General features: G+C 40.3%; 1 protein-coding gene across 5 annotated transcripts in view; it reads left to right on the top strand.

The window, feature by feature from the left end:
• Positions 1–24,494, top strand: part of TENM3 (teneurin transmembrane protein 3) — a 2,451,411-nt gene that overhangs the window by 2,283,547 nt on the left and 143,370 nt on the right. For all 5 annotated transcript variants that reach the window (XM_082715814.1, XM_082715812.1, XM_082715813.1 and 2 more), the window contains one exon: positions 6,409–6,647. In XM_082715814.1, the coding sequence (XP_082571940.1) occupies positions 6,409–6,647 (239 nt within the window). The remainder of the gene's footprint in view (positions 1–6,408; positions 6,648–24,494) is intronic.

Genomic DNA, 24,494 nt, shown 5'->3' with positions numbered 1-24,494 from the left:
AAACAAAGGACAAGAGGCAGTGGCCAGGGACGCCTGGGTGGCTCAGTTGGTTAAGCAGCTGCCTTCGGCTCAGGTCATGATCCCAGCATCCTGGGATCGAGTCCCACATCGGGCTCCTTGCTTGGCAGGGAGCCTGCTTCTCCCTCTGCCTCTGTCTGCCTGTGCTCACTCTCTCCCCCACCTCTCTCTCTGATAAATAAATAAAAAAAAAATCTTTAAAATAAAAAAAATAAAAAAAAAAAAAAAAGAGGCAGTGGCCAGAGGCCTGCGAGCAGAGCAGGGGGAATCACGACGGGAGGTCTAGGAGTAGTTCAGGAGAGTGTGCAGATCCAGCCTTTAAGCCATGACGTTTCATCTGAGAGGAGGAAACATGAAATGAACATGTTACTTTCGCATCACCTTTGCCTCTGCCAAGTAGATTCGGAAGAGGCAGTTGAAGTGTAAGAACTCAGAAGAACTTCTCAACCCCACAGAAAATCAGACAGGAAGGAAAGGGGAAAAGGGAAGGGAAAAGCCAGGAGATGGGGAGGAAGGGAAGGAAGACAGGCAGGCCAGAAGAGGAATTGAAAATTGCCCCTGAGTCCCTCAGCGAAACCTGCAGGATCGAGTTACTAACGGTGACCCCAAAGTCTGAATGGGGACAGCAGGGAAGAATGGAGGGATTCAGTCCTGTCCCTCCTAATTTTAAATTTGTGGCATGACCCGTAGAAAGCTCCTTCCCAGGCTCGGTGAGAAATAGAAGCCAGGACAGAAGGCGGAAGCTGAAATGAAAAGGCTCGTCGGTCCTGAAGGCAGATCCACAAAGAAACAGCTCTTTCAACTTCAGAAGGAAAAGGAGCAGTTATTAATTGTGCTGAATCCAGAGTAATTGTTTCCGTGTGGCCGGTGGCGCGGCTACGCGGGGGATAAGGCGGTCGAGTTTCCCCAGCCCAAGTCTGCTGGTTGTTGTTGTTGTTCAATAGAATCCCCCCCCTCAAGATTCCGAAGCCACAAAGCCACGGGTAGTGTTCAGTGACCTCCCGCACCAGCCGTCTTCGGGGCTTTGAAATTGATTTTCCTCATCTCAGTCTCTGATAGTCTGTCTTCAAGTGCGCCTCTCTAGTTCATCACCAGAGTGAAACGGCGGCCCCGAGAGCAGAGGGACTGGAGGCAGGCGACACGCAGGGCATCATTAGACACATCAGAACCGAATCAGCCTGCGCCCGTGTGCTCTGTGTTAAAAAAGAAGCTGCTGCTTTATTGCCAAATACAATGGGGGATATTCTCACAGGATTCGCTTTTTTCATTCCCAAATACGGTCTGAGAAGTAAAGAAAATCTCTCCCTTTCTTCTCCAAACCTCATGTGGATGCCGGGTCAAAACCGTCTGGTTTTGATAGTAATTTTGGCAGGATTTTTTTTTTTTTTTTTTAAATACATGAGAAGCATGTTCCTGAGGCTGGAATGACCTGGCAGAGAGTCACAGGATGCGGAGAGACCGGAGTGACACATGGAAAGACGTTTCTGGATGGTGAATTCGGTGATAGAATAATTCTCTCCTCAGAAAACTCGTGGGATGCTTTTCAGATGGCGGAATTTCAGAGCCCGCTGGTCTCTTTCTTCGTTTGATCGTGGTAGAGTCCACACATAACTATCTGCTCCTTCACTGTTGATGGCCACGTTACTGCCAGGGCAACCTTCATCCCCACCGGTGTGGCCTCTTCAGGCCCAGTGGGACACTCTGCGATGTCCAAGCTACTCTTGAAGCCACAGTAGTAATTCTCCTTCCTACAAATGTTGCTGAGATGCCGACATCTCGGGGAGGCTCTCCCCAACAGAAACACCTCCAAACCCGTCCGTTTGGTCTTTGGGACCCAGAGGCCTCCCCAGGCCTCTGTCTGACATTTAAGGTACAGGTTTCTGTTTCCGTCAGGTTCTGCCGACACGCTATGGGGTCTCCATTTCTCCAGCACCGGGACACCAGGAGCAGGGCCCGTGTTTCTGAGGCATGGGGAATCTTCTGCGTTCATCCAACCTCTCCCCGTTTCTCTCCTCCTAGATAATAAGTAGAGAGATTTTTCTAATCTAAGACAAACCTTTAATCTCTTAAATTTTGTATCTTTCACACATTTTGGTTACATCCCAAATCCGCTCTACGTCCGCTTTTCCCCAGAGGTTCTTCATGGTACCAAAGACTAAGGCAAGGGAATGGAATCTGCCTTTGGCCATGGGCCGCCATGCTGGTCGCTATTCAAATGCAGCTTGTTTCTGTCCATAATTGTGGACAGAGGTAGTGCTCTCTGCTATTTCTGTACCCCCATGCGTGGTGTGAGAGTAGGAGAGAGCCTCTTCCCTCTCTGGAGTCATGCCAGCTCCCCAAGATGCTGCCTACGAAGCGGGGGGCAGGCGTCTCTCCCTGGGCCTTGTTGAAGTCTCTGTTTGATCAGCTCCCTTCCTGCAGGATTCCCCTCCTTGTCTGGAGGGTCACCCCTTCCGTCTCACCTCGAATTTCTCCCCGACATTATGGCTGTACCCCAGTAGATGGGGCTGTAGGAAACCAACTAGAGACCCGGCCTCTTTCTGCTTCTCATTTTGTCTCCTCTCTCCTGGGGCCAACGCAGTGAAGCAGCCACTGGAATCGAGAGAAGTGAAGTCGAGCACAGACAGCCGAGGGGGTTGAGCGGGGAGAATTTCAGGAGGAAAAACTCATTTTAAAGAGTATTGTACAGGGCGCCTGGGTGGCTCAGTGGGATAAACCATTGCCTTCGGCTCAGGTCACGATCCCAGGGTCCTGGGATTGAGCCCCACATTAGGCTCTCGGCTCAGTAGGGAGCCTGATTCCTTTCCCTTCTCTCTGCCTGCCTCTCTGCCTACTTGTGATCTTGCTCTCTGTCAAAAAAAAAAAAAAATTAAATAAAGAGTATCGTACAACTTTAACCGCCCCCCCATGCAATTGGATAAATAAGAACTGATAATAAGAAGCACTTAGAAGAGAGAGCACGTGCGTGATGGTGTGGGTGTGACGGAGAGTGACCAGTGTCCGGTCCCTGGGACTGTCGTCTTCCCCAAGAGCCGTGCATATGCTTTCTCCAGACTGCCTGGATAAATCATTTCCAGTGACATCGAGGAAACCATTTCTTCCTCTGGGCTCCTGAACATCTTGCTCATGCTTCATGCACAGTCCTAAAAAAAAAAAGTAAGAATTCAAATCAGGAGACCCACTATCACTCACAGGTCAAATCGAGACTGTCACCTGTTTTTGTGGTGATGATGAACTAGAGATGGTTTTTACACTTTTAACTGAAAGTTAAAAGTGTAAAAAAGAAAAAGAAGACTTCATGGGGAAGAAAGAAAAAGAAGACTTCATGACATGGGAAAACTCTATAAAATTAAAATCTCAGTGTCCATTAGCATAATTTTCTTTGAATACAGCCCCTACACGATCATTTCTGTATGCTCTATGGCTGCCGTCCTGGGCGGGCTTGGCCAGAAAAGGCTGCAGGGTTTTCTGTTCGGTCCTTCACAGTAAGAGGTTGCTCACAGCTCGTCTGAATGATCAGCTTCCTTCTTGGTCTGTTTCAATCCATCTTCTCCTCCGGAATCCCTGCCCATGTATAGAACTTCCTGTATCAAGTTTGTAAAACTGGGAATTCATTCTACAAGCATTGGCTTTTAGAGGTTGTTACCTATTGAATTGGAACCTGAAGGCCCCAAATGATCCTTTTTGGTCTTTTGGAATACGCAGCCTGTGACTTTGGGAAGATAAATAGCTGAGGCTTGTTGAGCCCTTACCTTGTGTTAGGTCCTAATAGAAACACGGCACGTGTGTTACTTCCATTGAATCCTCATACAATTGTCTACATGGTAGCTACTACTCATAGTCCCATTTTATGGATGATACAACCAAGATGCAGAAAATTTGAGTCCTTCACCAGATATCATCCAGCTCATTATAGGTAAAGTCTGGATTTCAACCAGGTCTCGATCCAGGGCCCACATTCTTAATGACCATGCTGAATAGGGATATGGTAGGAGATTTTAAAAATGCTATTTCCAGTGTAACATTTAGTTCAGACTATAAACTTTAAAATTTGCCCTGCTAAGTACCTCCATATGGGAAGAGACTCACAGTACAGTTACTAGTATAATTTATAGAAGTAGCAACTGATCATTTGCATCTTTCTAATTGTGTGTTTGACACAGTATTTTTTAAAAGATTTTATTTATTATTTAACACAGATAGAGCACAAGCAGGGGGAGTGGCAGAGGGAGAAGCAGCTCCCCACTGAGCAGGGAGCCCAATGGGGGCTCGATCTCAAGACCTGAGCCAAAGGCTGCTTAACTGACTGAGCCCCTCACACACCCCGACAAAGCATTTTTAGATACATTAATGGGTTTATAACCCCGTGAGATAAGCAAATCATTAGCTCCATTTTACAGATGAAAAGCAAAACTGAGGCTTCCTAAAGTCACGTATGTAGGAAATGATCAACCAGGAACTTAAACTCAGGTCTGATTTCTACTCCAGAATTCTTCCCGCTGTACTTGTGTTAGGCAAACTTTCATAACTTTTGCGCTGTTTCTACTCCAGCAACATAGTTAATCACTTAGTACTTTTCTAGAAATGGATTCTTTGTGACTTAAGGACCTGATTAGCCCTCGCAACAATATTCATAAGCAGTAATGCACATAAACTCATGAGTCTGACTCTTTTATTTATCTAACACTGCTGCTGTGCTTACCATATTCCAAGCACTTGACAGCAAATATGAACTCCTTTGAGCCTCACAGCAAACCTGAAGGGTAGAGGCTATTACTGTCTCCATTTTACAGATTAAGAAACCAGAACACAAAGAGATGGAGTAACTTCCCCAAGGACATATGCACAGTCAGCAGTGAATCAGGATTTGAACCTCGGTAGTCTAGCTTCCGAGTTCTGCCCTGTGAAGCCCTTAAGTTATTTGATATATTCAGTATTCTTAATATATTAAAATAAGGACATCGGTAGTAAAATTTTAAAATATTCAGCTATGTACCATCTATAGTCATCTTTCACAGAAACTGTATTGTACCATAGTGGAATATTCTATATATATTACATACATACATTCCCTATATATTCCATAGTGGAATGTTGTACCGTCGTGGAATATTCCAATATGGAATACCCATACCCTCCTGAATATGTAAGAGAAAACAGTCTGTTGACGTCACTGGACATGTTATTAGAGAAAATAATAATACGTGTTAGAACACACAGTGAATTCACAATAACTTATTGGTATAACAGGAAATATAAACCATGAAAAACGTGGTACTTTTTTTCTTTAATTTGGGGACTTTGATTGTTAATAGGAATCTATATTAACTGTCGTTCCTGGAGAATTTCTTTGTTTCTTTGTTTCTTTCTTTCTTTCTTTCTTTTTTAAGATTTCATTTATTTATTTGACAGGTAGAGAGGCAGGCAGAGAGAGAGGAGGAAGCAGGCTCCCCGATGAGCAGAGACCCCGATGCGGGGCTCGATCCCAGGACCCCTGATATCATGACCTGAGCAGAAGGCAGAGGCTTTAACCCACTGAACCACCCAGGCGCCCCTCCTGGAGAATTTCTTATACAGCTCTCTTGTCATGTGATCATGTAATTTCTGCTTATACATTTTCAAAACGTACAACCTCTAGAGGCATTTTCCTCCACTGCCATCCAGCTCAGTTGTTAGAGACTGTTTCTGTATTTGATCTAAAACCCGCTTCACTGACCCCTTCATTTATTTAGGTTGGTTTTAGAAGTGTTCTGTGGTTCCTTCCTCTTTCTCCCCCTTCCCCGGTTATGTTTGACATAAGCTAAAAATAAAATCGGTTTGCATCCCTTGAGACCTGACCAGCTGCCTGTGGCCAAGCTTGATAGTGCTTGTTAGTGGGAGAGCAGGCTGGGGTTAGAATGTTTCCGTGGAATTCCAGAAAAATAAATCTGTCTGCAGAACATCAACATGATCATGCATCCTTATGTTTATACGAGTATGTGGTCTCATGTAGTCGTAAAACACAATGTGTAGCTTTAAGGTGATGTGATTTGTCTTAAGTGGAATGTGATTATGTTCTTAGTACAGTTCATACAAGGAAGTTTCTGAATGGTTTTGGGCAAGAAATGGTGTGATTAGAATAACTACAGAGCATCTCAAGATATCTACTTGAAGGGACGGTAATACTCGGTGTACATCAATACTTCTGTGTACTTTACAAGTCAATTTCTGTCATCAGAGTCACCAATATGAGTTGGTTAAGATATTTCCTTAATTTCTAATATTTTTAAATAGAGGTAATGAGGTAATGAGAGAGACAGAAGACAGGGAGAAGAGCTCATGGATAGCTGTGTCTGTCTCCCACATGTTAGCATATCTGTATCTTCTGATGATAATTCTTCTGTTCCACAGGCATTTCCTATTCAAAACAGGAACAGGGACAACGCCACTGTTCAGCACTGCAACCCCAGGATACACGATGGCATCTGGCTCTGTTTATTCGCCGCCTACTCGGCCACTACCTAGAAACACGCTATCAAGAAGTGCTTTTAAATTCAAGAAGTCTTCCAAGTATTGTAGCTGGAAATGTACTGCCCTGTGCGCTGTAGGGGTCTCCGTGCTCCTGGCGATACTCCTCTCATATTTTATAGGTAAGAACCCAGTTTGACAATTACTTTGTCTATACGTTGGGATGTTATATGGTGGTCTTGTTGGTTTCATCCATTTAGGTGGCCAAGAAGGATATTACGAGGTTTAGTTTCTGGAGGAGGGATTAGTTAATACCTTGTCAATCCACGGAATGTCTTCAGTCATCTTCGGGCAAATTTGGATAAATAGACAAGCTGCATTTGCCCAAAAATTGAGGTCTATCCTTAGCCGCAGACTAGAGTGTGAACTTGTGTTTGGTGTATCCCTCTTGAAACATGGCTAAGTCTGTGACATCTCATGTACACAAAGTCAGTCATGCACTTGCAGGAAGGAATGTTGCGCAGGAATCCCTTCAATGCATATTCGACGGGGAGCTCTCTGCTCCTTGTACTAGATTACACACCTGTCTGCTAACTCAGCTATCTTGGTGTACAGCTTGTCACTCAGGACCGTCATCCTGGTCTCAGCCACACTCTCCAGAGACCTGTGCATCCATAACACAACGAACGACTTACATACTCATTCATACATGTGGATTTTTCATCTTTTCTGATGTCATATTGATCATGGTTTTCATTTCATAGTAACCCAAATGATGGGAGCTGCTAACAGAAGTTGTAAAAGTAGTGCTTTTCTTTAACTGTTTCATAACTGTATGAGCATTTGGATTATTAGAAATGGATTTTGAAAATCCCAGAAATGACCACATCGAAATGCTAATAGCATCCACCGAGGTTCATCACAAGTGATATGGTTTACCCAACAAGAGCCACAGCCAGTAATGCATCCTCAGGTTTACAATGCAATTTGTGATGCCCCTGAAATTCTAGAACTGAATACGAGTATTATGGAGCCATATGTGTAGTTGCGTGGTGCTTTTGCCGTGAACATGTTTCTGTCATTAGCTTCCATACTCCTTATCAATGATGTATTTTGGAAAGTGAAATAACCATTTTGAGCCACAACATTTAAGAAGAATATAGAATTGTAAAGCGTGAAGGAGTTTTAGGGACAACTGAGTCAGAGATGGCAATTCTGGGGCATGTTGTATACTATTACTTCCGATCCTTTGGCCGTGGCAGACATCACTAATGAATTAGGGCCCCCTTTCCCACCGAACCTGGAGAAAACCTCGTTACCCCCGTCACTGGGCTTCATACACCACCTTGTAGCGCCGCTGTCCGTCTGAGATGAAACGTTCTTGTCGTTTTTCAATCTGAGTTAACTCCCTCCTTGTAAAAATGCTCTAAGCAAGTACCACGAGGGTTGTCGCTTGGCCAGGATCCCACGCTCCTGAACCGTCGCTACGCTCTTTCATAACACTCAAGGTAAATGAGGACCATCACAACAAAAAATCAGTATTCGGAGATGGAGTTCTAGTATTCAGCTGGAAAATACCTAGCCATTAAGAGAATCCCTTCTCGTTAGTTGTATAAATTATCTGTATCTGTCAGCAGCGTGCTGCTAAAGAATTTTAAAAGGTTCTGAAATGCACGAGGCATAAATGGGATGTGATAAATTAAGCATACATATTTGTAGGGGATTTTTTTTTTTACGACAGTACATGCCAGACCGATGAAGAACTATGTGGGGCTAGCAGTCCATGTCTGTGTTGTTGCTCTGTGGTTAAGCGTCCTTTCTGATTGCCTACCAGATGCGCAATATTGGGAATATCAATTTTGATACCATGCAGTTTTACTTACAGTGGGTGATTAGCAGGAAAAAATAGCATTTTAATGTGAGATTAGCTCTCTGTGATTTGTGAGACTTGTCCTCCTTTCAAGGGCCTCTAGTGAATATCGCTGAGTATCAGACTTCTGAGTAAACACTCCAAATGTTCCTTTTCTTCAAACTGCCTGTTTTCCTATCTCTCAGCCCATTGTTCTTTATTCCACGACTCCATACTTTTTCTCACTATCATCCACTTGTCCCTCTGATTTTGTCTTGCCCCCACATGGAAACACACAAATTATATAGTTAATATACTCAGTTCAGCAGATACTTGTCGAACATTCGTTATGATCTCATTCTTGTGCTGGAACTTAACTGTTCTCTGGCAAAAATTACTTTTATCCTCAAAGAATTTTCTCATACTTCCATTGCTTTAATTAAGCCCAAATACACTTACCATTTTCACTGGTCTTCCTGTACTTGAATGACTAATACACAAATGCAATGATTTTTTTCATTGAGGTTCAAATCAGGTAAAGGATTTGTTCATCAGTTAGCATGATCCATCTTTTCAGGCCGAAGAGACTGTGTTCACCCTTGAAAACAAGAACAGGGCACTCCTCGTCAGGGAAGGTTGTCCTTTTCTATTGACATGGTGTACAGCAGAGATGGGGACAAGGGACCTTTGCCTGTTCGGCTTAGATCAGTCTGATAAACCCAGAATCGATGGGGAGACCGATGTCCTCATCAGGTTGACCTCACAACCTTTAACAAAAGTACCGCCGTCCTTATACTTTTGTTTCCGCATTCCCTTAGAGGTCCCTTTTCTCATATTGACTGTCAATATAAAGCCAAAGCCTTAAGAAAGAAAGAAAAGAGAAAGCTTGAGGAATTACTTCTGTCCCAGAATTTTCTTTGTCACCTGCCAGGAAGGTCGTGAGAAGTTAGGAGAATGTAATATTAGCATGTCTCTTCTCTAAGATAAAGTTACCTCAGCAGAGTCAAGGTGAGTCACCTCTAAAACGGAGGCAAGTAGGGGAGGAGAACAGGTTTTGTTGTTTGTCTTTTCTATTCCTATCAGACTTTCAGAGAACAAAGAAAGGGTGAAAACGGAAGCAAAAATATATTCCCGTAGGTCACTGTGAACTTCTTGCATACGTAACCACTCGTTAACTTCTTGGGGTATACCCCTTCCGGTTGTTTGTCCATGCCATATGGAGTTCCGTATTTTTAATGCATTTGGTACCAGGCTTTCTCACTTGTCACTTATGAAAACATTGTATGTGTATGATTTTATTTAGTGGCTATGTTCAACCAGTTCCCAGAAGTTCAGTGACCATTTTCTTGTGTGTGTGTGTGTGTTTGTGTGTGTGTGTGTCCAGTTGACCAAAATTTTTTATTTTTTATTTATTTTTTTAAGGTTTTAGTTATTTATTTGAGAGAGGGAGAGAAGGAACATGAGCAGGGGGAGTGGGAAAGGGAGAAGCAGGCTTCCCCCTGAGCAGGGAGCCTGATCTGGCGCTCGACCCCAGGAGTCTGGGATAGTGATCTGAGTGGAAGGCAGATGCCCAACGACAGAGCCACCAGGCACCCTGACCAAATATTTTTAAAAGATTTATTTATTTATTTTAGAGAGAGAGTGAGTGCATATGAAGTTGGCGGTGGGGGGTGGGGACAGAGTGAGAGAGAGAATCCCAAGCAGACTCGCTGAGCACAGAGCCCCACTGGGGGCTGATCTCACAATCCTGAGACCATGACCTTCGCCAAAATCAAGAGTCAGACCTCACCTGACCCAGCCACCCAGGTGCCTCCAGTTGATCGAATATTTTATCAGAATAAATCCTTTGAAAGGATGTACCAAAATAGTGGGTGTGTTTTACATTTTGACAAACTATTTCCAAATTACCCTGTTTACACAACTACCAATGCCACTTAGTATCAAGATTTTTGACCCTTGACAATCTCAGGCTAAAACATTTGATTGTTGTTTTCATTTATTACAGAATATCTTTTCTCAGACATATTGACCATTTCTATTTATGTGTGTGTGTGTGTGTGTGTGCGCGCGCGCGCACGTGAGAGAGAGAGAAAGAAAGAATGTCCATTTCTCCCATTTTTCTACTAGGGCTTTTCTCCTTTTTTCCCTTTGATTTGCAAGTGTTTATTTAGAATATGAGTCATTTGTCATATGTGCTATATATTTTCCAATCTGTTATTAATTTTGTTCATAATTGTTTTTGCCATATACCATATCGAATTTTTTTAGGTAATTAAATTTATCAGTTTTTCCCTATAATTTCTTTCTTTTTTTTTTTTTTGAGAGAGAGCATGTGAGCCCACAAGCCAGCAGGAGGAGGGAGGGAGACGATCTCAAGCAGGTTCTACCCTCAGCACAGAGGCTGACATGGGCTCAGTCTCACGACCCCGAGATCATGACCTTAGCTGAAATCAAGAGTAAGACGTTTAACTGACTGAACCACCCAGGTGCCCCTCTCTGTGATTTCTGAATGTCACATTATACCTTATAAAGTCTTTAATCACTCTAGACAGTATTTTTTTAAATTCACTTAAATTTTCTTCTGGTACTTTTATGGTTTTTCAACAATTATTTTTAGGTCAACATTTTTCTGGGTACTCTGATAAATGCGAGAGGTTCAAATTAGTTTTTTCCCAGAAGCTCATGGTCAAGTGTCATACATGATCACACTTTTAAGAGTACATAGTTTCAATAGCAACTTGAGCCTTAGGAACAAAAACTAGAAGAGTAGGGAAGGGAAATATGGGTCCCTAGCTGAAGGTGTTGGGGAAAGACTTGATCAGGCAGGTGATGCCGGAAAGATGAAGAAGAGTTCAGTTCACGAGATTAGACGGCATAATGGGTCAGGTGAGGTCTGACTCTTGATTTCAGGTAAGGTCATGGTCTCAGGATGGTGAGATCAGCCCCTAGTCGGGCGCTGTGCTCAGCAGGGAGTCTGCTTGGGATTCTCTCTCTCCCTATGTCCCCATGTCTTCGTGTGGCTAGTGGCTACCATTTTTTTAATTTTTAGAATTGTTTTTACTTTTTGAAGTTTATAATAGAGAGTTTCTAAGAGATTCAAAGTATAAAGAATAGCAGAATATAAGCTCATGTACCTACTACCCAGGTTAAGGAAAGCAGTATTATAAATGTAGTTGAAATTGTCATTCTTCTCTTATTCCTCCTCTCCCCTACAGGGGTTCCTATTCTTTTTTTTTTTTTTAAGATTTATTTATTTATTTGACAGACAGAGATCACAAGTAGGCAGAGAGGCAGACAGAGAGAGAGGAGGAAGCAGGCTCCCTGCTCAGCAGAGAGCCCGATGTGGGGCTCAATCCCAGGACCCTGGGATCATGACCTGAGCCGAAAGCAGAGGCTTTAACCCACTGAGCCACCCAGGCACCCCTAGGGGGTTCCTATTCTTTAATCAGATGTTTATCACTGAATGAACCTTTTAATACTTTATGTATATCCCTCATACTCAATACTTAATCCTTAAATATTTTTTATTAACATATAATGTATTATTGGTTTCAGAGGTGCAGGTCTGTGATTCATCAGTCTTATACACTTCACAGCACTCACCATAGCACATACCCTCCCCAGTGTCCACTACCCAGCCCTCCATTCTTTATACCCCCGTCCCCTCCAGCAACCCTCAGTTTGTTTCCTGAGATTAAGAGTCTCTTATGGTTTGTCCCCCTCTCTGGTTTCATCTTGTTTCTTTTTTTCCCTCCCTTCCCCTATGATCCTCTCTCTTGTTTCTCAAATTCTTCATATCAATGAGATCATATGATAATTGTCTTTCTCTGATTGACTTATTTCGCTCAGCATAATAACCTCTAGTTCCATCCATGTCGTCACAAATGGCAAGATTTCATTTCTTTTGATGGCTGAGTAATATCCCATTGTATATATACACCACATCTTCTTTATCCATTCATCTGCTGATGGACATCTAGGTTCTTCCCGTAGATTGGCTAATGTGGACATTACTGCTATAAAACTAGGGTGCCCCTTCAGATCACTACATTTGGTTAGTGGCTACCATTTAAACAGCATAGGTATAGACCAGCTATTAGAAAACTACTCTAGGTTGGAGATCATGAAACACTGTTGGGATAGAGGAGTGAGCAGAATTGAGAAGTTATAGCTGATAGATAATAGAATAGATATGCCATCATTGATCATAGCCCAATTTTAAAAGTCAAATGTTCCAAGCATGTACCCGTGGCCAGCTTCTTTTTGACAGAGTCACATTACAACTTTCTTTAGATGACCAAACTCCCAATTAAAATCTTCCTTCAATGCATTAATCTTTAAGTTGGTGTGTTTTTACACAATTGAAATTCCACTGAACACAAAGAGAAGACTCAATGACAATATTTAGTGATACAGACCGACCAAAGGAATACTTGTGCCACTTTTTCTGAGCCTGAATTTACTCATTCCTCTTTTTTCTGTTCTAAAATTAGCAAATTAAAAGATGGGCCAATATCCAGTAAATATAACACCAAAGAATGGATTTAAAAAGGGATGGTCTGTTGGTTACTTTTGCTTCGGTGCAGTTGTGGAATGAGTAGGAGCCTTGATTATTCTTTCCCCACAGAATGCTCTTTTTCCTGGGTGGGAGCTGACCTTGAAATTTTGATGTCACACACACAGAATTTGCCCATAAATCTTATCATAAATCATAAGCATTATTGAAAAATAATTAAGTCAAAATAAATGTCAGAATAATTATGTTAGCCCCATTTAAAACAGCAACAAAATCAAGTCAAACTTCCAGTGACACCATGAGGAACATTTAATAATCTCATTAGCATTTCCCTATACTTTTAGGCAGAGTCTAAAAATTCAGATCAGTTCCCCTGTAGAGTCGCATCAAAAGTATTTGCACATGTTCTTCAAACTTGAGAAAAATGAGAGAAAACAAAAATCTTAACAAATTCCACTTCCCGGTTTACCCCAACAAATAATTCCTTGGACGACACTTTTTTTTTTTTTCCTGTAACAGCTTTATTGAGTTATAATCCACATCTCATATAGTTTACCCATTGAAAGTGTAAGAGTCAACATTTGCAGTTTTGCAACAACCACCACACTCAATTGTAGACATTTCCATCGCCTCCAAAAAGGGTACCCTGTTCTATTAGTAGTCGCTTCCCTTCCAAACCCTCCACAGTCCTCCCTGCCACCCGCCCTGCCCCTATCCCGCAAGTATCTTAACTTTTAAGGGTTCGTCAGCTCATTTCCTAATAATAAGAAATAACTCAACATTGTTTTTCTTCTGGACTCCTGACATATGCTGTCAAGCAAAGAACTACTTGCATTTTCAATATTCTTTTTCGGTTAAAAAAATACATGTGTAGTTATTTATTTCCTTTGAACAGCTGCTACCAACTGATTCCTAAAATAGATGTTGTCACATGTCTCTAAAAAGGCTGTTTAACAACATAAGCATTCCCTAGATCTAGCAAAACATAACCTGTCGAATTTAGGTTCATTGCAGTTATGATTCCGTGGCAGTTATCTGTCCTACTTCTGTGTCGATTTGCATTTTATGAACATTTTTACCTCTCCGTGTACCTTGAAATTGATTATGGTACTAGCTATATATATGCAACTCAGGGTCAGAGGGAAAAACACGCCAGCCTTTTATGCTTCATGAAAAATCAACCATTTAAATATATATGGCAAAATAAAATGTGTTGTGACATTCTTTTTTCTTTTTGGACATGTCTTTGTAATAAAAGTGCTGTTTTATTGGGTGATAGAACATAACCAAGCAATGAATTACATACCATTTTTCACTACGGCTTCTTCCCTTAACTCCTGGCTGCATTACATTCAGAAAATGCATTTTGCTCAAGATGGAATGCTGGCTTTTTAATAATACTAATGTGATTTCATCATATTGAAGAAAAAAATATTGCCTATTTTTAGAGAGTTGAAACTTACAAACTAAAAATTTTAAATCAATATTTTATTTTCTCCTTGGACACATGAAATTAAGGACATATTTATGCCTAATTCAGTGGTGAGTGCGGGATTAGAATGGAATAGTTGATCCCGCTAGGAGAGGAGGAAACTAGTAATGTGATAAAGCACATCACCACAGCACTCTGCAGTCAGTCTGTGAGTTCAAAAAAGAAAACAATCTAAGAACCCATTCTAGATTGTTGTATTTTTTTTTCCTTATTGAGGACAGCACTTTGTATGAGTGAAATTGTGCTTCCATATATGTGTGTATGCATTTGCGTATATGTGTATGTATGTATATGTGTGTGTATTCACAGATATATATAATATCTATATATAGATATATATCTCTCCAGCATCCACAGAAAAGTTTAGCTCTTTTGTCATATTTGCACTCTATCCTGACTTTCAGTGTAAACTACAGAAATGTATAGAAAATATGAGTTTAGTTAATTTATAGAAAATATTGGTTTTCTATGTCATAAAGAAGAACCTAGGGAAGATTGAGAGGTCATTTGGAATTTAGTTCCATTATAGTCAAACCTGTGTAATTGCCTCAGTGACTTTCTGAGTTGAACCTAACGTGAGAAAAAGATTGTATACTGCACTTTTGGACATTATAATTTTTTGTTGCTCTCATTAGCACAACATACAAATGTTCAGTTTGCAGTTTATCCTCATATTATTTATTACTATGCATGAAAGAGAAATCACCAGTTTCAAGAAATTAATACAAATGTCGGAAATAAACTCCTCCTCTCCTCCCCCAAAATAATTTGTTTTACTCTTAGCTTGATACGAGGTCAGCTAAAGTAAATAATATATGAGAAACACTCTGTTTACGCAGACTGTTTTTACCATTCAAATATAAAGATCTCCCTGACTTGAAAAACACCCAAGGACAACAACAATAAGAAATACCTTTAAAGCCATCTAAACTCCAGTTCCTGCCAGACGTAAATATCTTCTCTGTGAAATACGGTGCTGTTTTCTGTGTTTTAGGCTATCATTTTTGTGGAATGTAGCAACATCTCCTGCCTAATGACAAGTGGAAAGCATAATACAATATTTACCATTTCAGTGCTACATTGCATAAATATTTAATTGGTGTTGCATATGCCATTTGCTTTTACATTAGTGGTACTGAGAGCAGCGTGTTCCGAGAGAAATATCTTCATGCAGAAGAATGAGAGGAAAAGTAACTGGCATAGATACGATTTTTTACAAACTTGATAGATGCTTAGGAGTTTTAGGAAGGAATTCATCCTAACATCTCTAAGTTCTATTGAATCTACATTCAAACAAATGTCTCATCCTCTAGTATAACAGGTAAAATAAAACTCACATAGGTATCCACTCTTTTAATTTATTGTTTCTGCATACCGTTAGAATGTCTGCCGACTCCTCACACCTCGTCTTTCTTCCTTGAAATTAAGGTTCCACGGTTCCTTTGTTAGTGCTTTGTAATGTCACACCAGAGAAGGAAGTGACTGTCCATTCATCCATCCATCATTCATTCAATTTTCATTTATTAAGACACTGTGACAGGTACAGCTGTGAACAAGATAACACAGCCCTCGCTCTCTTCGAGATTTTATCTCAGGGCATGGAAACTGAACATTTAATTGTCATCATGAGGGCTATTTAAAAAGGAGAAACGTAGGAGACTAGAGACTGCATAAAAGGCAGAACTTACGAAGTGTGAGCATTAGAGAAAGGTTTTCCTGCGAAAGCCTGAATGATAGGTAGGATTATGTGTTTAGACAAATGCTGATGTTAGGACAGATTTTAAGTGTGACCACATAAGTCTAAATGTGGCCCCAAAAATCAACTCTAAGGAAAATTAAAACCAATATATTGTGATATAATAAAGGTAAAATCTTGATGTGTCTGAGAGGGGGAAAAAAAGTGATGATATTCATTTGTTTTCTTTGTTGAGTCCGTATAGCTAGGAACCCATTTTGTAGTTAACACCTAGAAGAGGAAAGAAATATTACTTGGAAAGTTGGGGCAACTAGATTTAAAATTGTCACAAAAATGTATGGTCTGTTCTGATTTATGGTCTTTTGGATTGTTCCTTTCCCTTAATTGTAGATAACAAACATATATACTTGAAGAGTTCTGTTTATCAAGTATGCCCAGAAGATCGTTTTAAAACTGTGAAAAGAAACGGTGTCTCAATTCTTAATAAACATTTGTGAGTACTCTAGTAATCTGTTATCTGAAGAAATTTAAGGAACATACACTTCTTATATTTCAAATGTTGCTGGGAAATGAAAATCACATCGCTCTGCATTTGCTAACCAAAGATCTCAGCTTGTCCGATCTCCATTGCTGAGTTGGCCCTAAAAGGCGTTACTTCAAGACCCTTCCTCTGTGATTTTTAAGCACATACCAAACGGAATCAAAGAACAATTATTATTTTATCCAGACCCACTTTTGTATAATGCCAAGATGCTTTTTGAGATAATATTTAGTGTCTTTGAAGATAAGAGCTCTGGATCTTTCCTTTACCTGTTGAATGTCCTCCCTGACAGAACAGGTCTCTTCTCCTGGTGGGCTCTTCATCAGTGAGCCCCCCCATAACGTCGGCTGGCTTCATCCGGGGAATTGTCATTTCTCCCTAATATTTGCCCCACAGGCTGATCTTTCCCTTTGTGCCTTTACTAGTGAGCTTTTTGTCCTGTTCATCACTTTTCATAGACCTTTTTGTGCCTCTAAAGAAGAGAAAGCCTTCCGCATATTCTTGTATATTTCCCAGAGCTGTAGAAGGACATCCAAGGCTGCCTTGAAAATCACTGCATTTGATTCTAGAATATGAGGCCCTTCGTTCTTTTTTTAAAAAAAGATTTATTACTGGGGCATCTGGGTGGTTCAGTCAGTTAAGTGTCTGCATTCAGCTCAGGTCATGATCCATGGTCATGGATGGAGCCCCCCATCTGGCTCCCTGCTTAGCAGGGAGTCTGCTTCTCCCTCTGCCTCTGCCCCTCCCCACTGTTTGTTCTCTCTCTCTCTCAAATAAATAAATAAAATCTTGAAAAAAGATATTTATTAATTTATGTATTTGTTTGAGAGAGAGCATGCCAGGTCACCAGCAGGGGGAGGGGCAGAGAGAGAAAACCTTTAAACAGACTCCCTGCTGAGCACACAGGCTCAATCTGGGGACTCTGAGATCATGACCAAAGCCAAACCAAAAATCAATCCCTTAACCAGTTGAGCCACCCAAGTACCCCAAGGGGGGTGATAGCTTTGTTCTAAGAAAAAAAAGATGCATGCAAGTAATTTTGCATCTTGCATATTTTAATTTGTTTTTTCATAGGCATTTCCTTGTAATTATGACCAATATCACAGTCAATTTAATTCCATTAAGCTTAGCAATTATTGAATTTCCCTCCTAAACATTGATTTCATAAAGGGAAGATCTCGTCTTTACCTCAGTGATCTCACGATCTTATATGGAAAAATACAATGTCCAATTTGCCTGTTGGCATTACAACATATTTTTACATTACATTACATCACAACATATTTTTAGAACACTGTTTGTAAATGCAGACCCTCTCAAAGCAGTAAGATTTGAGTTTTCTATCCCACCTCTGTAACTTATTAGCCGTGTAATTTTGAGTAGGGTACTCAACCTTCCTTAAACTGGAGTTTCCTCATCAGTGTAGACAGGATTAGTCATAGTACAGCTCCTAGAAATCTTTGATAAAATAATGAATGTACCTGCTATTATTATTCCTTCTCACAATCCAGTAAATCAAATATTACTATCCACATTTTCTAGAAAGAAAAGTCTTTGGCCTAGAGAATCGGTGGCTTTTCCTGTGTTAAAGCCCATATATATTTAAACAGGGACCATAATCTAGGCCTTTTTATTCTTGGACCTGGAACCTTTCCCCACTATATCATAGGGCCATATTTCTCATAAGGATTTCAAATTTAAGGGTGATACATGTAAGGAAAATCAATAAAACTGAAGGACAACATGAGGCACGCACTCCCTCTTGTCTTCTTACCCCCATCGTAGGTGATTATGTCCCGAGGAAGGTCTCAGTAGATGCTTGTATGTCACGAGCCATCTCTTTAATACTTCCTTCACAAAGAACACTTCTGCTGGCTATCATTTCTACATAGATTTTAATAATTTTGCTTATAATTTACTCCATTTATTCTTACTGTTGGCTTCTGTTTTTATCAAGAAACGTTGATTTTTCCTTTAAGATAGTGCTATAAAATTTTCTTTTAAAATGTATTTAAGTGGGGCTCCTGGGTGGCTCAGTGGGTTAAGCCGCTGCCTTTGGCTCAGGTCATGATCTCAGGGTCCTGGGATCGAGTCCCGCATCGAGCTCTCTGCTCAGCAGGGAGCCTGCTTCCTCCTCTGTCTCTCTGCCTACTTGTGATCTCTCTCTGTGAAATAAATAAATAAAACCTTTTAAAAAAAATGTATTTAAGTGGCTCAGTGGGTTAAAGCCTCTGACTTTGGCTCAGGTCATGATCCCAGGGTCCTGGGATCGAGCCCTGCATCGGGCTCTCTGCTCAGCGGGGAGCCTGCTTCCCCCTCTCTCTTTCTGACTCTCTGCCTACTTGTGATCTCTGTCTGTCAAATAAATAAATAAAATCTTTAAAAAATAAATAAATAAAATAAAATGAATGTATTTAAATGTTTAAGCTAATCATCTCACAAAAAAATAAACATGTAAATGTAAAAATATATTTCGTTATAAAAAGGGATAGATGGTTCACAATTAAATCATAAAGATGATAAGCACATTAAAAAAATAAAACCATATGCGGGAATCATTACTGAGGAGTCTGAAAATGCTATAGGTCTCTTCAGCTGGGCCTTTAATTCATTCTAGATCCTTAATTTTTTCATTATCTACATTTGTAGTTTAATAACTGAACTACATGATGTAGTTCATGAGCCCATGTGAGTTACATAGGATTTGTACATAAAACCTAACCCGTATTATTTCAATCATTTCCAATAGTCTCAAATTTTACCATTATTTTCTATTTTTAGAGTCAAGATATTTTTAGATGCTTTTTGCTACTTCAGAGAAATTCTTTATGATCTTAGAAAAGAATCACATAGAGAGAAGCAATGCATGTTTAAAGCGGGAAAGTGGGCCACTTATTTCTAGGAGAGGAGTGTGAGACCACCAAATAAAAAAAGCAGGTTGGCAGTCTGAGCAGGTATCCTGGGGATCAGAGATGACAACATCCTTTGTATTTTGCTTTGAAATAAATGTCCACAAATGCTGCATAATTATCCATTAATAATAGTGAAGTTCATAACTAAGGAAACCTGCTCTCCGCATTGGTCCAGATTAACAGGGAGCAGCTGGAAAACTGGCTTCCGAGGATCTGTTCCCACCTGCGTGATGATGCGAGCAGGTCCAAAAAGACCAATAAGATCGGTCAAAGTTACCGTTATGTTCTAGATACCGGAAGTGGTGAGGCATGGGAGTCCATGCAACAGAACTTGAGAAGGGAGATGATGACCCCGTTTTTGTTGATGAGTGGGTGGTGAACAACAAACTGTATAAGCTGGTTGTGTCTAGATTCCTGAAGGGTCATTGATTGTGTTTAAATTTGCCACCTGAGAACCATGCACACATGTGTGCACACACAACATTCCCAGATCACATTTTTCCTCGCAAATGTAACCTCTTGGAGAAGCGGACTGGTTTTTTTTTTTTTTTTTTTTAAAGATTTTATTTATTTATTTGTCAGAGAGAGAGGGAACGAGCACATGCAGACAGAGTGGCAGGAAGAGACAGAGAGAGAAGCAGGCTCCCCGCTGAGCAAGGAGCCCGATGTGGGACTCGATCTCAGGACGCTGGGATCATCACCTGGGCTGAAGGCTGCCGCTTAACCAACTGAGCCACCCAGGCGTCCCAGCGGACTGCTTTGAAGGGGATGCTTTTCTGGATTTTGCTGTTGTTGTTGTTGTTGTTTTTAAACTTTTTATTATGTTCAATTAGCCAACCTTTAATACATCATTAGTTTTTGATGTAGTGTTGAATGACATTAGTTGCGTATAACACCCAGTGTTCACAGCAGCAATGCCCACAGTAGCCAAACTGTGGAAGGAGCCAAGATGTTTTTCAACAGACAAATGGATAAAGAAGATGTGGTCCATACATACAATGGAACATCACGCAGCCATCAGAAAGGATGAATCCCCACCATTTGCATTAACATGGATGGGAGTGGAGGGGATTGTGCTGAGTTAAATAAGTCAAGCAGAGAAAGACAATTATCATATGTTTCACTCATCTGTGGGACAAACTATGGATTTTGCCATATTTTAATACACCAGTTTTCCTCTACAAATCTCCGTGTCCCTAATAGTTGGATCTTTTCATAATGAAGATTAAAGTGTCTTAAAATTTCAAAGACTTGTAATTTTCAGATCTATTCTACTTCTTTTTCAAGAAGTCAAGCCAGGGCACTTGGGTCGGTCAGTCAGGTCACGATCTCAGGGCCGTGGGCTTGAGCCCCACATAGGGTTCTAGGCTAAGCAGGGCGTCTCCTTGAGATTTTCTCTCTGCCCCTCCTGTTTCTCTCTTTCTCTCTCAGATAAATCAATCTGATTTTTAAAAAGCCAGAACAAGCCAAAGAAATTTTTATGTTTAAGTAGATTATTAACATATGTACACGTTTGTTACATAAAAAGAGGAGATAGCTCTTAAAGCTATTATGGAAGAAAAGAATCCAGATGAAAATTAAGTCAGTACAACCAGCTTTTGAATAATGAGTAGATCCATGGGGTTTCAATGGCAAAGCTGCTAATAACTGTCACTAATGAATCTTCTGTTATATACATTCCATGACAACAGCAAAGTCAGTATATTGGCATGTGGGGAATAGTCCATAAATCATGTAAATGATTTCATTGTGTATTTCGAATGTTCTTGAAATAGGTCCTCTTGCCATATTCTTTAATGTTGACAACTGTTACCTCAAACTTGATTGATAATGACTGGCCTCTTTGGACAGCTCATCATAATGGTGAACACTTTATTCTTTCCATGAGATTGGAAAGGGAATGCTTCTTTCGCTCACAGAACAGAACCTGGACATGAGTGAAAACTAATGAAACATTAGGAAAACAGCCTGTTTTCGAAGACTTGACTTAATTCCCTGGGTGACAGACACAGCAGCTTGATTTTCATAAGCCCTGTCAGCCTCTGCGTTGGCCATCAGCGGACAGCTAGAATAACTCTCTCCTCAACAGCCTCCTTGAATGTGTGATGCTGAACCTACATAGTGAAGAAAGAAAAAATGCAATGCAATTTAAAGGTGGAATTTTTAATGTACATTAATTTGCAAAAGAGTATGAGTCAAATATTTTGGCAAATCTACATAACTAAATAGCTGTCTCATCAAGACATTTCGATAGCCAAAGTGATTCTACACCCCCATTAATGACATGATGCCAAAAATAGAATAGAAAGGAAAAATGCACAGCGTGAATATATAAAATATCAGGAGCCATTCCTTGTCTCCTTCGCCCTCCCCCCAGAAAAACTGTTTACATGAAACCTATGGTTTTAGTATGTTGTCTTATAATACTCAGAGAAACCTGCTACTTCAAGTGCTATTACTGCCTTTGCATATCAAAACATCCTGTAGTTGAGATAATTCCCTTTTCCTTAATGACAGCTGAGTACATACTAATACGAAAGCATTCCAGAAAATTATTGATTTTAAAATGACCGTATTTGGAAAAAATAAAAGAAAAATAAATAAAATGACCGTGTTTTGGCCAGCTAGATATAGACTGCTCGGATAATATTAGACTTGAAGGCTAATAACAAATAATAATGGATTAGCATGTCAAAATATTGCCTCGCACACTCTGTCAACATGTATATGAACACAGCAGGAAATCGAAAACAAAAGCTAATTTATGGAAAACTATGTATTCCTAATGACAGTTTAGACCAGTAGGGGTCCAAGTTACAAACTGCATTTTTACATGAGATGCTTTCATTTTACATTGAAAACCTGGCTGTATTCTGTAAGCATGTATCAAATCAAATCATTGTCCTATATTTAAGAGTATTTTTCTTATTTTAGTCTGTAAAATCTAATCACGGCACATGCGCCTTGCGTATATTTATATGTTCATGACATTGAAACCTAAAATGCTAAAATTCTGCCTTTAAACCCAAGATACCAAAGGAATTGTGTGCACATAGTGGTCGTTTGACCCTGTGCTATTTTATTTTATTTTGAAATTTTTAGAAAAAGAAACAACAGCATTGGTATTCCAATATGCTGATAAATCATTGATGCCAGATGTCTTTGCCTCTACTCAGTGATGTAGCCTAAATATTTCTATTTGAAAACAGATTGACATACCAAAGAATTTAAATCTGGAAAAGACCTTAGAGATCATTTTGTGCAAGCTCTTTGGATATTTATATAAACGGGAGCTCTAAGCCTCAGAGAAGCCCAGTGACTTGCCAAGGTCCCACAGCTAGTCTGAGCCAGAACTGAGACTGGGACCCAGTTCTCTTTTAATATCAACAAAGGCTCTATGAGACGCCACACAGGCAATCTGTGTTGAAAACTCGGCTTTTAACTATAAAAGGTCAGATTCTGATTTTCTTTTCCTGCAACTCCTGATAACATGTTCCTAATGAATCTTTCTCTGAAAGATTATTTGGGGGGAAACGGACCACGGTGGAAGTGAGGTGAATTACAAGATGGGAAAGCTTTAGACCTTCCCTTGCTTTATGATGAACTTTCTGGGTTTTGGAACCAAACACAAAACAGCATTGCAGACATTTTCAGGATGATATTTTTTAAGTCCATTTTTTCTTACCAGAGTCTAGTTCTCATATGATCTCAGACTTTTTTTTTTTTGCCTTTGTGAGAATGTTTGCTTGATCTTGTAATATTAAACAGCATTTAGCCAATAATGGCAGGCATGCTAAGAACCGTACTCCAGGTTGCCAAAACCTCAGAGTGTTACTCGTCAGGGTTCTCATAGCATAAGCTACATTCAGGTTTCTGATGGCAAGGGTGCCTGCTTCTGTGTTCGCTTCACAACATTCCCTGTAATTTGCTTCAAGGTTCTGGCAGATTGCTGGACCCTGTCACCAGCTGTCACCTCCCCTCCTTCCCATCCATATTTGGCAGTATCTAAGAACACAGGCATGCCAGTAGAAATAATAGTAGCTGTGATAGCAACTTCGGTGGCATGGTCCCCAGAGACAAGATCAAAATTTGGCATCTTTTCTCTCAACACAGAACTAAAAATGGCACTGAACTTGCTACTTGGTGGTATATAATTTTCTTTAATTACACATTTTGGTTTCAAGTGTTCCACATGCTGGCTTTTAAGTATCAAACCAACATACATTGGTTAAAAACAATGGCATGCCCTTTTTTTTCCCCCTGCGGGGAAGAGGTGGAATCCTAGAATATCAAGGATTCATTTCATCTCCATCAGCCTTGAATGGTAAAAGGATTGTACGCTGTAATTTCTTTCACTCAATTTCTTTGAGTCGGAAAGAAAATGTCCTCATAGAATTTCACTAGCATATTGTCTCCAAATTATTTCAATTAGTGAGTCCGTTTTTTGCTCATCGTTAACTGGGAAAGCCTATAGAAAAAAAACGAAGTATTTTAGAATGATTTTTTTTTAATTATATAAGGAATATTTTCTTGTAAATATCTTCAGATTGGTTGAATCCAAGAATACCATGAGATGGTCTAGAAAGATACAGTCTGTAAAGTAGACCATTTGGCTGTTAGTGACATAGTTTGTGGTAATGACCGATGGCTTCACATCCACGTGCATTACTTCTAGAATTGATATCATGATAATTTTTTATCATCAATGCAAGTGATAGAATTAAAAGTGTGCTCATTAAGTTTGTCAATGACAAATGTTAGATATTGCGACTCATTTAAAAGTGTTCTGGGATCCCTGGGTGGCTCAGTTGGTTAAGCGTCTGCCTTCGGCTCAGGTCCTGATTCTGAGGTCTTGGGATCAAGCCTGTAATCAGGCTCCTTGCTCAGCAGGAAGCCTGCTTCTCCTCTCCCCGCCACTGCCCCTGCTCTCTCTCTGACAAATAAATAAACTCTCTTTAAAAATAAATACATAAAAGCATTTGGACTGGAAATCTATGTTCTCCTGCCCGAGAAAAAGTGAAGA

Source organism: Mustela nivalis, assembly GCF_964662115.1.
Source record: "Mustela nivalis genome assembly, chromosome: 20".
Taxonomy (NCBI): domain Eukaryota; kingdom Metazoa; phylum Chordata; class Mammalia; order Carnivora; family Mustelidae; genus Mustela; species Mustela nivalis.
The sequence above is the reverse complement of the archived record's forward strand: the minus strand, read 5'-3'. Positions and strand labels throughout refer to the sequence as shown.